Source organism: Oryctolagus cuniculus, chromosome 1 (genome assembly GCF_051225735.1).
Source record: "Oryctolagus cuniculus isolate XC-2025 breed Fujian yellow rabbit chromosome 1, ASM5122573v1, whole genome shotgun sequence".
Classification (NCBI taxonomy): domain Eukaryota; kingdom Metazoa; phylum Chordata; class Mammalia; order Lagomorpha; family Leporidae; genus Oryctolagus; species Oryctolagus cuniculus.
Window position 1 is genome coordinate 31,902,112 of NC_142867.1, and position 14,812 is coordinate 31,916,923.

At 42.1% G+C, this 14,812-nt stretch overlaps 1 protein-coding gene across 1 annotated transcript in view; it reads right to left on the reverse strand.

The window, feature by feature from the left end:
* The window catches only part of CAPRIN1 (cell cycle associated protein 1), a 43,693-nt gene that overhangs the window by 23,890 nt on the left and 4,991 nt on the right, over positions 1-14,812 (reverse strand). The window contains exons 3-4 of the mRNA XM_051825901.2: positions 3,488-3,550; positions 3,294-3,380 (exon numbers count right to left, since the gene is read on the reverse strand). Of these exons, the coding sequence (XP_051681861.2) occupies positions 3,294-3,380; positions 3,488-3,550 (150 nt within the window). The remainder of the gene's footprint in view (positions 1-3,293; positions 3,381-3,487; positions 3,551-14,812) is intronic.

A 14,812-nucleotide genomic window follows, 5' to 3' on the forward strand; every position in this document is an offset into this window, starting at 1 on the left:
GATAACTATCATCACCATTTTGAAGACTGGAAAACTAAAGGAACTGTGATGACCATGAGGTTTCATTCACCTCACCCAAGTTAGAATTGCCTTTATACAGAAATCAACAAACAACAAATGCTGGCAAGGATGTGGGGGGAAAAAGGTACCCTAATCCACTCTTGGTGGTAATGTAAATTGGTAAATTTCCAGAAGACTTAACTTTCTGGTCTCAAATTATCTGACTTTGCTGGATTTAAGTTTGCCCTTTTCTTAAAGGCATTTTTCACCTCAAAAAGTACTATGGAAGACAGTATGGAGATACCTCAGAAATCTTAACACAGATCTACCATATGACCCACCATCCCAAACCCAAGATTTTACCCAAGGGAAATGAAATCAGCATATGAAAGTTATTTGCACCTCCATGTTTACTGCAGCTCAATTCACAATAGCTAAGATATGGAATCAACCCCTGTGCCCAATGGCTCCTGGCTTCGGTTTGCCACAGCTCCAGCCATTGCAGCCAACTGGGGAGTGAACCGGCAGATGGAAGACCTCTCTCTTTCTCTCCTCTATGTAACTCTTTCAAATAAATAAATTAAAAAAAAAAAAAAAAAGTCACTGTGTGCTAACTTCCCATGCAGGACCTCTGTCCTCAAAGAGTGGTATTGTAACTATGTCTAAGCGCTTGCAAAAGATGTATCATGGGGCCGGTGCTGTGGTGCAGCAGGTTAAAGCCCTGGCCTGAAGCACTGGCATTCCATATGGGTGCAGGTACTAGTCCCAGCTGCTCCTCTTCCAGTCCAGCTCTCTGCTATGGACTGCGAAAGCAGTAGAAGATGGCCCAAGTCCTTGGGCCCCTGCACCTGCATTGGGAGACCAAGAAGCTCCTGGCTCCTGGCTCCTGGCTCCTGGCTCCTGGCTTCCGATCGGCACAGCTCTGGCCACTGCGGCCATCTGTGGAGTGAACCAGCAGTGGAAGACCTTTCTCTGTCTCTACCTCTCTCTGTAACACTGTCTTTCAAATAAATAAATTTATAAAATAAAAAAAGATGTATCTCTTTTTTGGGTGCTTCCTTAAAGTTAATTAAGTTTCTAAAAAAGAAGTGAAATTGGCCGGCGCCGTGGCTCACTAGGCTAATCCTCCACCTTGCGGCGCCGGCACACCGGGTTCTAGTCCCGGTCAGGGCGCCGGATTCTGTCCCGGTTGCCCCTCTTCCAGGCCAGCTCTCTGCTGTGGCCAGGGAGTGCAGTGGAGGATGGCCCAGGTGCTTGGGCCCTGCACCCCATGGGAGACCAGGAAAAGCACCTGGATCCTGGCTCCTGCCATCGGATCAGCGCGGTGTGCCGGCTGCAGCGGCGGCCATTGGAGGGTGAACCAACGGCAAAAAGGAAGACCTTTCTCTCTCTGTCTCTCTCTCTCACTGTCCACTCTGCCTGTCAAAAAAAAAAAAAAAAAGAAAAAAAAAAAAAAAAGAAGTGAAATTAACTTCAAGATTCAAGGACTTTATGCACAGCCCTTGTCTGGACTGTTAAAGAATTTTTTTGTGGTTTTTCGTACAAACTGTTGAACTCTTTACTTAGTATAGAGTAGGTCTTCTGTGTATAAAGTTCATCAAAAATGGATCTTAGTAGAGAATGGGACTGGGGATGGGTGAAGGAAGAGGAAGAGGAGTGGGAGAGCAGGTATGGTGGGAAGAATCACTATATTCCTGAAGTTGTACTTATCAAATGCATGAAGTTTGTATTCCTTAAAAGGTTTCTCTGGAAGAAAAATTTAAAAAATTTAAAATACTAATTAAAAAAAAGAACTGTGATGAACTTGCCCCCTTTCCCTTTTCCACTATTGGACTGGTTCTGTTTAACTGGAAAACCTTGTAAAATATAAAAATAGGAAATTTATCCAAGGTCACACAACCATTAAATAAAAGTGATAGAAACAACACTCAACCAAGAAGGCACTGTGGTACAGCGGGTTAAGGTGCCAACGGGTGTACCCTCATGCCTTATCAGAGCACCTGTTCAGTTCCCAGTTACTCTACTTTCAAACCAGCTCCCTGCTAATGCACCTGGAAAGCAGATAATGGCTCAAGTTTTGAGTTCCTGCCACCCATGTGGGACACCTAGATGGAGTTTGTAGCTCCTGGCTTTGTGCTGGCCCAAACTCAGTTGTTGGAGCCATTTGGGGAGTTAACCAATGAATGGAAGTGCTTGCTCTGGCTCTCTGTCATCTGTCATTCTGCCTTTCAAATGAATCTTAAAAAAAAATTCAACCTAGGCATTCTGGTTCTAATATCAGAACTCTCAATTCCTGTACTTCACTCACTCATCACCTAACAATTTATTTCATTTCACCAAACTAAAGGTAACTTTGTATTTCAATGTTATTAGTCCTTCTCCAAATAAGCTCACACTTACTCAAGAGACTTAACTTTCTTTATATAGATACATTGATTGATTTTGAAAGTCAGTGTGACAGAGAGATCTTCCATCCATTGGTTCACTCCAATGCCAGGTGCAAGAGATCCATCCAGGTCTCCCACATAGTGGCAGGGACCCAAACACTAGGACCATTTTCTGTTGCTTTTCCCAGGCCTTTAGCAAGGAGCTGGATCACAAATAGAGCAGCTAGAAAACCAACCAGCACATATGGGATGCTAGCATCACAGGCAGTGGCTTTACCCATTTCATTACAATAGCAGCCCCAGAAGACATAACTTTCTGGTCTCAAATTATCTGACTTTGCTTCATTTAATTTTGTCCTTTTCCCAAAGGCATTATTCACCTCAAAAGGTACTTGGGAAAAACTTACAATTCCCTTGGATCAAAAGTTGACACAAGAGCAATGTTATCAGTCAGCCATATCCCTTTAGAATCCCCAAATGGAGGAAGTAATCACCAATTATATAAGTGAGTCTCTTTATTTATTGATAGTTAATGGAAAGCAGTATAAGATGGCCCAAGTCCTTGGGCCCCTGCACCTGTGTGGGAGGCCCAGAAGAAGCTCCTGGAATTATGAGATGGCCTTTAGACATTACAGGACATACGGAAAATTGATGTTTGCGTACTTGTACAGCTGATTTTGTAAACTAATGAGATCTTTAGGGTAACTATTATGTTTGTCATATTTCAAAAGACAAACTTCAAGTGTTATACTAAACTTTACAGACTAGAAGGCATTTTAAATATAATTAGATCCAATCCTCTCACCTCAGAGAAAAGCTACCAATAGTAATGGAAAGATTAAAACCAAAAGAACAATTTTAACTAATACTATATTTAAACTTATTAACATATATGCTTTTACTTACATCTTGACTTAATGCCATGAAACTCCTTTGTAATTCTTTTGCAAACTCCAAGTTATTTGTGACTTCCTGGTACTTGGACACGGCATCCTAAAATGACAGATAGCGTCAACTTTTCTAGAAATAAAGAACCACAAAATTCATTTTCTTATTTAAAATGTCAACATAAACTCTTTAACGAAAAAAAAAATCTTTACCAGCTGATCTTGATTAAGTCTTTCCCCTTTGATCATTCGTTCTTGGTAATCATCAAGCTTACCCTATATTGAAAGAAAAAAAAAAATCACTTCATCAAGCTAAAATGGCAAAAACCATGCAACCTCCTAAATCTGTTTCAAATTTTGCTTTTTATAGATATACTCCAGTTTAAATTAGTAATAAAAATTTATTAATTGTGAACTAAAAAATAAATGTAAATACTCCAACCACTGCTGAATGAAATTGAGTACTACATTACAAACCACTGACACAGCACTACTTACTCTGGGTTACTCAAAAGATATGCATTATATAGGACAGGCCTGTGGTTCAAACCCACAAGGGTGAGGGGGCACAACTTGGTTAGAATCCTGCTTATACCCAAGTGGTTTTATCAGACATATATAAAATGTCAAGTATCTGTCCCTTTCTCCTTTAAAGAATGTGAATAGGTGGTATAAAGAATGTGAAAAAGTGGTATAAAGAATGTATTTTTCCTGAATAAACCCATGGCATACTGTCTTTAGTGGACCTCATTTATAGTATATAAATATAACAATGTAGTATTTATAGTCAAAATACCTCTATTTAGATATATAGTTAACAGAAAATCTCCAAATAGAAGGAAGACTCAAAATTTAGCACTAGTACAGAGTTACAATTTAGAACGAGGCACTAAGCAAAACAAAACCAAAAGACCTGCCATTAGCTTACAATTGGCATTTTTCTTTTTAAGATTTATTTTTATTTATTTGAAAGGCAGAGCTACAGAGAGTCTTCCATCCATTGTTCACTCCCCAAAAGGCCACAACAGCTGAAGCTGTGCTGATCTGAAGTCAGGAGCTTCTTCCAGTTCTCCCACAAGGGTGCAGGGGCCCAAGAACTTGGGCCATCTTCTTCTGCTTTCCCAGGCCATGGCAGAAAGCTGGATCGGAAGAGGAGCAGTTGGGACTGGCACCCAGATGGGATGCCGGCACTAAAGGCCAGGGATTTAACTCACTGTGCCACAGCACCAGCCCCACCACTGGCATCTATTACCTGTGTTTCTTGTTCATGTTGAACTTTTTTCAAGACAATTATTGCTAATCTAGACATTAATATACACTAAATGTACTGAACATTCCTCATGGAGGCATAGTTTATATACCCAATCAAAATAAATGTCAAATCAAATTCCTAAAACATGTTTGTATAAACATAAAAAGAAAAACAAAAAAGGCTAAGAATGTACCAGAGTTTTAAAATTACAGCTGGAAAGGTTCCTTTTGTTGTTTTGTATACTTATAACATATGCATAAAAAACTAGAATTCTGGGGTCAATACTGTGGCATACTGGGTAAAGGCACTGCTTCCAATACTGGCACCACATATGGGCGCCAGTTCAAGTCCTGGCTGTTCCATATCCAATCCAGTTCTCTGCTAATGGCCTGGGAAAAGCAGAAAATGGCCCAAGACCATTGTGACCATCTGGGGAGTGAACTAAAGATGGAAGATCTCTCTCTCTCTCTCTCTCTCTATATATATATATATATACACGCACACAACTTTCAAATAAATCTTTTAAATGAAAGTAAAATAATAAATTAAGAAAACTAGAATTCCATGCTAGAAAAAGTATGTTAAGAAAAGGGTACTATCAGAAGGACTTATAGGACTAGCTATCCTATAGTAGAAAACTCCAACTCTCTACACATCACAAATTGACTATACATCCAGTTGGAAGGTTTTAGAACAGATTACATTTCCCAGGACAGCTACAACATTTGCAGCCTCATATGCTGTTCTACATTGTGACCCTGGCACTCCATTAAAAACCAGTTCAGGGGCAGGCACTTGGCACAGTGGTCAAGAAACTACTTGGAATACCCACACCCCATGCTGAAGTGCCTGGAAGTCCCAGCTCCACTTAAAATTCCAGCTTTGTTTTTTTTACACACCCTGGAAGGCAGCAGGGGACAGCTCCATGTGGGAGACCCACACTGACTTTCAGGCAGCGGCTTCAGTCTAGCCCAGCCCCAGCTGTTGAGAGAATTTAGGAAATGAACCAGCAGATGGGAAGATCTCGATGTGTCCGCCTTTCAAATAAATTCAAAAAATATTTTTTAATTATAAAAAAAAACTAATTTCCCCTGCCACTGTCAGGTTTACCCAATAGAGTACAGTCTAAGAGATGCTTTATAAAGTCCATGGCCAATAAAAGCAATGTATCTCTGCCTTGAATGCAAGTTACTACACCTTGTATTCAGAACCCTGAGCCATCACACAAAATTCTCCAATTCCTGAAGAGCCATGCTATGCAGAAGCCAAGCCACTCTTAAGAAGTCCACGGAAGAGCTCTGGGCAGCAGTTCTGGTGTTCAAGTCATTCTTGCCCAGGCATCAGACATGTGAATGAACAAAGTTTAACTTTCCCAGCTGAGGGTCCAGGCATGATGGAACAGACATCAACTCTGCTGTATGACATCTCAATACCTGAGGGGCAGATTCAAATGATGGTTTTAAGCCCTTAAGTTTTAGATTAACCTACTACACAACTAAACTGGAACAAGGTTAAAGAAAAGGGAAATGAAAATCAAAGGAAAGCAGCTACTATGTGAAACTCAGCTTCACAGTACACGTATTTGTAGAATGTTCTGTCAAGAAGACATGTGCTGGAACAGGCTGGCATAGCAGGAAAGACCGCCACCTACAGTGTCGGCATCCCACATGGGCACCAGTTCGAGTCCCAGCTACTCCACTCCCCATCCAGCTCTCTGCTATGACCTAAGAAAGCAGAAGAAGATGTCCCAAGTCCTTGGGCCCCTGCACTGGCATGGGGGACCCGAAAGAAGCTCCTAGCTCTAGCCATTGCAGCCATCTGGAGCGTTAACCAACGGATGGAAGACCTCTGTCTCTGGTCTCTCTTTGCCTCTGTAACTCTGCCTTTCAAATAAATAAATAAATCTTTGAAAAAAAGTGCTAAAAAGATACAAAGCCAAAATAATTATCTGCATTTTATTAAAGTTCATATACTTATTTAACTTTGACTTTACATTATTAACATTATTTCTATTTTACCATTTCACAGTAACTTAAGAGTTACGATTTTAACAATTTATTTGCTTTTATTTATTATAAAGGCAGAAAGAGAACTAGAGAGAGCGAGTGAGTGAGCGTGTTTATGTACTCTCACTTGCTGGGTCAGTCCCTAAACATGGAGCCATCACCTGTGCACTAGCAGGAAATTGGAATCAGGAGCAGGACTGGGACTCAAATACAGACACTCCCATACAGGACGCAAGCACCTTCACTGATAGGCCAAATGTCCACCCAAGAGTCACACCGCGTTTGTCCTCCCACGGTGAACACTCAGCACTACTATTATAAATATCCTAACCTTGCAGACGTCAGGAAAGCAGGATCCTGAGTCTGGTCACAGTGCCTTAGAAATGGCATTCCCTTGAGGATAACAAACTTACCAAGAAAACTGCAGAATGACAATAAAAGACTGTTTTCTATTAAAGAGCCCTAGTTTTATCTTTACCACTATAATAATGGACCTCAAGGCTGCTAAGGTGTACAGAACTTTTTTATCACCACGAGTCTAAGCCAGAAGGAATCTCTGTTCACTATCACATATAATCAGATCTCTACATAGCAGAGACCCAATATTGAGCTAAATCCGTGATTTTCAGTGTGGTCCCCAAGCTAGCAATGTCAGCATCACTGGGAAACTGTCAAAATGCAATCACCCCAGACCTACTCAGTCAGAAACTTTAGAGGTGGGAGCTAGCAATTGTTTTATCAAGTCCTCAGGGTGACTATGATGCATCCTTAAACTTGAGAAATATTCATAAGTAATATATATAGCAATTTCCTTGTGATGCCAAGTCCAAAAGAACCTAGAGGCCGGCACCGCGGCTCAACAGGCTAATCCTCCACCTGCGGCACCAGCACACCGGGTTATAGTCCCAGTTGGGGCGCTGGATTCTGTCCCGGTTGCTCCTCTTCCAGTCCAGCCCTCTACTGTGGCCTGGGAGTACAGTGGTGGATGGCCCAAGTACTTGGGCCCTGCACCCCATGGGAGACCAGGAGAAGCACCTGGCTCCTGCCTTCGGATCAGCACGGTACGCCGGCCACAGCGGCCACTGGAGGGTGAACCAACGGAAAAAGAAGACCTTTCTCTCTCTCTCACTGTCCACTCTGCCTGTAAAAAAAAAAAAAAAAAAAAAAAAAAAAAAAAAACACACACAACAACAAAAAAAACCTAGAAATAAGATATCCTGAATTTGTGATTTGATTTGTGACCTTAGAAACCATCCATCACATGGCTACCTCAATTTAGGAATAGGCTGCATAAAAGTTCAGCTTTGAGGGGCCAGCGTTGTGGCGTAGCATGTTAAAACAGCAGCATGCTACGCCAGCATCCCATACAGGCATCAGTTCAAGTCCTGGCTGCTCCAATTCTGATCCAGCTCCCTGCTAATGCACCTGGGAAAGCAGCAGCAGATTTCTCAACTGCTTGGGCTCTTGTCTTTCAAATAAGTCAGTCAGTCTTTAAAAAAAAAAAAAAAGTTTGGCTTTCAACTCAGTAAATTTGCTGAATGATGGATTGGTTTGGTTTCTAATCAGTTAGCATTCTTTATGATTAAACTCAATGGAAATCTGCACTAGAAACAGAAAGCCTCATTTTTACAGATTTATTTATTTGAGAGGCAGAGTTACAGAGACGGAGAGACAGAGAGAGGTCTTACATCCGCTGGTTCACTCCCTAAATGACTGCCAACGACCAGAACTGGGATGATCCTGATCCAGGAGGCAGTTCCTTCTTTCGGTCTCCCACATGGGTTTAGGGGCCCAAGCACTTAGGCCATATTCTACTGCTTTCCCAGGCCAAAAAAGCAGAGAGATGGATTGAAAGAAGAGCAGCCGGGACAGGAACCTGTGCCCATGTGGGATGCCGGATGCCGGCACCAAAGGCAGAGGCTTGACCTACTAAGCCACAGCCCTAGCCCCACAGAAAACCTCTTAGAGCAAAATTAAAATATCTTGCTATAGCTTTCAGTCCTAGCTAACTCCTGAGTAACTTCATTGATAAGGAAAAGGATATGATATTACACAGGTCCAAATACTACCATTCCCCTAATTACTGCAGAGTAAACTACTCGGAAACAAATCACAACATATTAAAAGTGGCTTCATGGGGCTGGCGACGTGGCTCACTTGGTTAATCCTCCACCTGCAGCACCGGCATCCTATATGGGCATCAGGTTCTAGTCCCAGTTGCTCCTCTTCCAGTCCAGCTCTCTGCTGTGGCCCGGGAGAGCAGTGAAGGATGGCCCAAGTGCTTGGGCGCCTGCACCCGCGTGGGAGACCAGCAAAAGCACCTGGCTCCTGGTTTCGGATTGGGGCAGCACACCAGCCATAGCGGTCATTTGGAGGGTGAACCAACAGAAGGAAGACCTTTCTCTCTCTTTCTCTCTCACAACTCTGCCTAATAAAAATAAATAAACAAACAAATAAAAGTGGCTTCATTCCTATTGTCACTCCCTATTCAAACAGCTTACCTTAAGTCCAACTAGAAAATCTGTCCACTTGGAGTTGGTATGAACTAAGTCAATACAGAAGGACTTGTCATACTGATAGATCCAATGTTAGCATTTACAAAAACAAAGGGACAAAGACAGAAATAAAGGGCTCCACACAAATACAGCTTTGTTCTTCCCTAAACTAGAACATGGCTGCCTAACATAGTAGTGGTAAAGAGAATTGGTCAACTACCGCTATATCTATCTCATCAAAAGATTAAGCATTTTGTTCTGCATAACAGAGCCATTTTCCTAGCATAAAAAGATATTGCAGAAAGTTAGTAATACAAATCTGCCCTCTTAGATTCTATGTTAAAATATATTATCTTGATATTCAAAGTAAGATTCCTTTTTTCAACTACCAAACATCCCATGTATATTGAAAGTCATCTACAGCACCACATAAAATCCATGGAATGTCTCAGATACCACCAAGTCAATGAAGGGGAACCATGGGACAGAGCTGTGACTATACCCACTATATGTCAAGACTTCAGTCACGTAGCACTAAGAATTACCACAAGCACTAACCAGTCCCCCCCCCCCCGCCTTTTTTTAGTTATTTATTTGAGAAACAGCAACACTGAAGAGTAAGACAGAGTTATCCTCCATCTGCTGGTTCACTCTCCAAATGGCTACAAAAGCCAAGGACAGGCCTAGGCTGAAACAAGGAGCCAGGTACTCCACCTTATTTGCCCACAAGGGCAGCAAAGGCCCAAGCACTTGGGCCATCTTCCACTGCCTTCCCAAGGGCATCAACAGTGAGCTGGATTGCAAAGAGCACAGTAGGAACTCTGTTTCTTTGTGCTTTTAAGAGTGAACAGAATTCACTGTGTGATACTTAAATTTAAACTACCAGGTAGCTAACATTACATGGAGGTACTATTATCAAGTGTAGGTCACCTAATCATAAACTGAAAGACAGCAGTTAAATAACAGGCTGAAGGTCATGAATTCTAGAAAATTCATTTATGCCTCAGCATCCTTCTCTGAGGCACACCGTTCTCAGCTACTAGATGCCATTCTGGATTCCAGCTGTTGCTGCATTGTTTCTGCCTCTGCTACTGCTGCTTCCCTTCTTCTGAATACTGTTATGTTGGTGAATCCCCAAGAATTCTTCATCACCAGCTACCTTATTAAACAGGTTTACTTCTTTTAGTCGATACAATACTGTTAGGGTGCTAGAAGGTGGATATCCAAGATCGATGTTCTCATTAAGCTCATTTCCATTACTGTTATATCCAATAGATCGCAAAAATGAGTAACAAAACATTTTTCGGAGGCCGGTACAATGGCGTAGTGAGTAAAGCCAGAATGGTGCCAGAATCTCACATGGGTGCCAGTTCAAGTCCCACTGCTCCACTTTTGATCCAGCTCTCTGCTATGGCCTGAGAAAGTAGCAGAAGAAGGCCCAAGTGCTTGGGCCCCTGCACCCATGTGGGAGACCCAGATGAAGCTCCTGGCTTCAGACTGGCCCAACTCAAGCCATTGCAGCCATTTGAGGAGTGAATCAGCAGATGGAAGACCTCTCTCTCTCTGTGTGACTCTGCCTTTCAAGTAAATAAGTCTTTAGAAAACATTTTCAGGCCGGTGCCGCGGCTCACTTGGCTAATCCTCCGCCTGCGGCGCCGGCACTCCGGGTTCTAGTCCCAGTTGGGGCGCCAGTTCTGTCCCAGTTGTTCCTCTTCCAGTCCAGCTCTCTGCTGTGGCCCGGAAAGGCAGTGGAGGATGGCCCAAGTCCTTGGGCCCTGCACCCGCATGGAAGACCAGGAGGAAGCACCACCTGGTGCTTGGCTTCAGATCAGGGCAGCACACCGGCCTTAGCGGCCATTTGGGGGGTGAACTAATTAATGGAAGGAAGAGCTTTCTCTCTGTCTCTCTCTCGTGTACTAACTCTGCCTGTCAAAAAAAAAAAAAAAGGAAACATTTTTAAATTATACATTTAGAAACAAACATAATAAATGATTCCAAAAAAATAAATACTTAAGCCAGATAACTGTAAATAGTCACAAGGAAAATTAGAAGACACCACCTCTAAAACTAACTTGGGTATCCAGGAAAACCATATTACTGTTCTCAATTATGATCTCTAAACTGGGACAGAACATGAACATAAAATGAAACCTAAAATAACAAAAAGAGTTAAGAACACCTTGCTATACTTAAATCATCTTATATATCCAGGCCACATAAATTAATTCTAGAGTACTATAAAAACCCCTAGACAGACAAATACACAGAGAAAAGATTAAAAAAAGGAGGCTGGCACTATGGCATAGTAGATAAAGCTACCACCTGCAACACCAGCATCCCATTTGGGAGCCAGTTCAAGATCTGGCTGCCCCACTTCCCACCTAGCTCCCTGCTAACGGCCTGGGAAAAGCAATGGAGAATGACTCAAGTTGTTTGGGTCCCCACACCTACACATGAGACCAGGAAGATGCTCTGGCTGGGCTCCTGGCTTTACTGTGGCCATCTGGGGAATGAACCTGTAGATAGAAGACTTCTTTCTATAACTCTGCCTTTCAAATAAATAAAAATAAATTTTTTAAAACTTAAAAAAAAAAAAAAGGATGCTGGGGCCGGCACTTGGGTGCAGTGGGTTAAAGCCCTGGCTTGAAGCCCCTGCTTCAGATCAGCGCAACTCTGGCCGTTGCAGCCATCTGGGGAGTGAACCAGCAGAAGGAAGCTCTCTGTCTCTACCTCTCTGTCACTCCTTCAAATAAATAAAATAAATCTTAAAAAAAAAAAAGATGCCAGATTTCTGAACAACAAAAAAATAGACTTATGCTAAATCAGTGTTCTCTAGGGCTCTTATAATTTTTAAAGTAGGTAAGGGGTTTAATTCAGCAAGACTTTTGTCCAATTTTAAAAACATGAAAGGGCCAGCACTGTGGCGCAGTGGGTTAACGCCCTGGCCTTTCGCGCCAGCATCCCATATGGGCGCCGATTTGAGACCTAGCTGCTCCACTTCCAATCTAACTCTCTGCTATGGCCCAAGTCCTTGGGCCCCTGCACCCGCATAGGAGACCTGGAAGAAGCTCCTGGCTCCTGGCTTCAGCTTGGCGCAGCTCCGGCCATTGCAGCCATCTGGGGAGTGAACCATCGGATGAAAGACCTCTCCTCTCTCTCTCTCTCTCTGCCTCTGCTCTCCCTGTGTAACTCTTTCAAATAAATAAATAAATCTTTAAAAAAAAAAAAACATGAAAGACAATCCTGAAAAAATTCTTATTTCTTGTCTGTGGTTCTAATTTCAATAAAAAAAAGCAACTGATCCTAGCAGGAAAGAGAAAAAATATTGTTAAAGTATTTCACTATCACCTACTTTGAATTGTATTCTTAAAAAGTATAGAAACTGTAAACTGCAAAACAAATTATCATAGAGAATCTTAACAGTGTCTTTTCTATTATTAGTTGCTTTAGCCAAGCTACTAGGTAGAATGAATCCATGCAACTGACCGATAAGTTAGCTCAATGTAAGATGAACAGTAATTCAAGATGGAGATCAGAATTTGTTATTTCTGTTTAACAGTACTGAGGGGATTGAAATGAAATATCTAATAATTTACAATGGTTCTAAGACCAAGAATTGCCTATATCCTCCTTCTTCAGACTATACAAGAACCTTGCTCACACTACCCAGACTCTAAACAAGGGTATTCTTGCCTACTCATCAAGTCTACTCATCTAAGGAAACAAAAATAAAACCCTAGAGGCAAAATTCCATTTCAGTAAAAAAAAAAGAAAGAAAGAAAGAAAAAACACCACTAATCCAAGTAATTAGCTCTATTCAAAAGCATTTCGCCCCCTGGATTGATCTCTTTTAACAGATTTCCCTCCTTCCATTTTAAAGGTTTGCTGATGAAGCTACAAATGTAGCTTAATATAATAATTTAGTCAACCTAGCAAATATACTTATTTAGCATATACCATGTGCAAGGAAGCACAGTGGAATGATTACTAGTCTGTGCCCACAAACAGCTCACCAACAATTTATTTATTTTTTATCTGAATGGCAGAGTTAGAAGAGAGAGAGAGAGAAACATCTTCCATCTGCTGGTTCACTCCCCAAATGGCTGCAAATAGCAGGGTTGGGCCAGGCTGGAGCCAGGAGTTTCTTCCATTAGCACCAATTCAGAAAAACATACAAGGAAAGGGTTAACAGAGGAAGTTAAAGGAGACAGACTGCATTTGTTCAGGCATGGTCAAGAACGTGGTCAAAGCACAGCTCTCCCTTCCCTCAGGAAGCAGGAATCCTGAACCCTGCCCAGGAAGGTCTCATTTTCATCAACGCTTTTGTACTCCTACCCAAAGTCCTAGAAGTACAGAGAAATGAGCTGAACTCAAGCAATTTGCAGCAGTGCTTTTGCCTGAATTTCTCTTCTGCTACTCTCTCATTCTTCTCTATTGAATACTATCATTTCCTCCAGAAAAAGGAGGCAATTACTAGAAAAACTCCAGGAGCTTATTAGTAAACAAGAATTCAGGCTGCAGTAGTGGGTGAAGCCACAGCCTGCAGTGCCAGAATCCCACATGGGAGCTGGTTGAGTTCCGAGTGCTCCACTTTCGATCCAGCTCTCTGCTATGTTCCGGGAAAGCAGCAGAAAATGGCCCAAGCTCTTGGGCCACTGCACTCACATAGGAGACCAGGAAGAAGCTCCTGGCTCCTGGCTTCAGCTCGGCACAGCTCTGGCAGCTGCAGCCATCTGGGATGAACCAGCGGATGAAGACCTCACTGTCTCTACCTCTTTGTAATTCTGCCTTTCAAATAAATAAATAAAAATTTAAAAGTTTTTAAATAGTAAACAAGAATTTAGATGAAAAAGTGGTCACACCTACTTCTCTCCTAAATGGTTCTGGTTTACAACAAGCAAACATTTAGTACAGACCAGCAAATACGCATGGGGGCTTACCTAAGCAGAAAGGAAAACCACAGAATTTAATGAAAGTTTATGTCCCAATAACACCTGATACACTCACTAGGCCTTTACCTGAATGTTCTCAGGACTCTTTACATACAAACATGGCCATTTAACATGATGTTAATAAAAAGACCTAACAGGCCAGCACCGCGACTCACTTGGCTAATTCTCTGCCTGCCCCGCCAGCACCCCGGGTTCTAGTCCCAGTTGGGGCACTGGAATCTGTCCTGGTTGCTCCCCTTCCAGTCCAGCTCTCTGATGTGGCCCGGGAAGGCAGTGGAGGACGGCCCAAGTCCTTGGGCCCTGCACCCGCATGGAAGACCAGGAAGAAGCACCTGGTTCCCGGCTTCGGATCGGCGCAGCGCGCCGGCCTTAGTGGTCATTTGGGGTGTGAACCCACGGAAGGAAGACCTTTCTCTCTATCTCTCTCTCACATACTAACTCTGCCTGTCAAAAAAATAAAAAATAAAAAGACCTAACAATAAAGAAGTAAAACATTTTTTTCTTCTGTTTTCAGCTTATTAAAAGAGACTATCGAAAACTAAAGATCTGAAGCAAAAGGCTTTCGTTGGTTCTAAATAAGCACAAAAAGGCACACCTATGTTACAGAACACTACAAATCCCAATCACCCCATACAACAGTACAAGAGACTTTGGAAACCGCCCATTTCAACCTGGGGCACTTTATATAAACATGTCAGTTTCCTTTTCTTAGACTGAACTCTAAGATGACTTTAAACTCTTAAAAAAATTTTTATCTTTAATAGAATAGTAATTAAGGCCATGAGACAAAGTTGCTGTATGTTTAGCCTTTTGCAAATAAAAGTACTTACTAA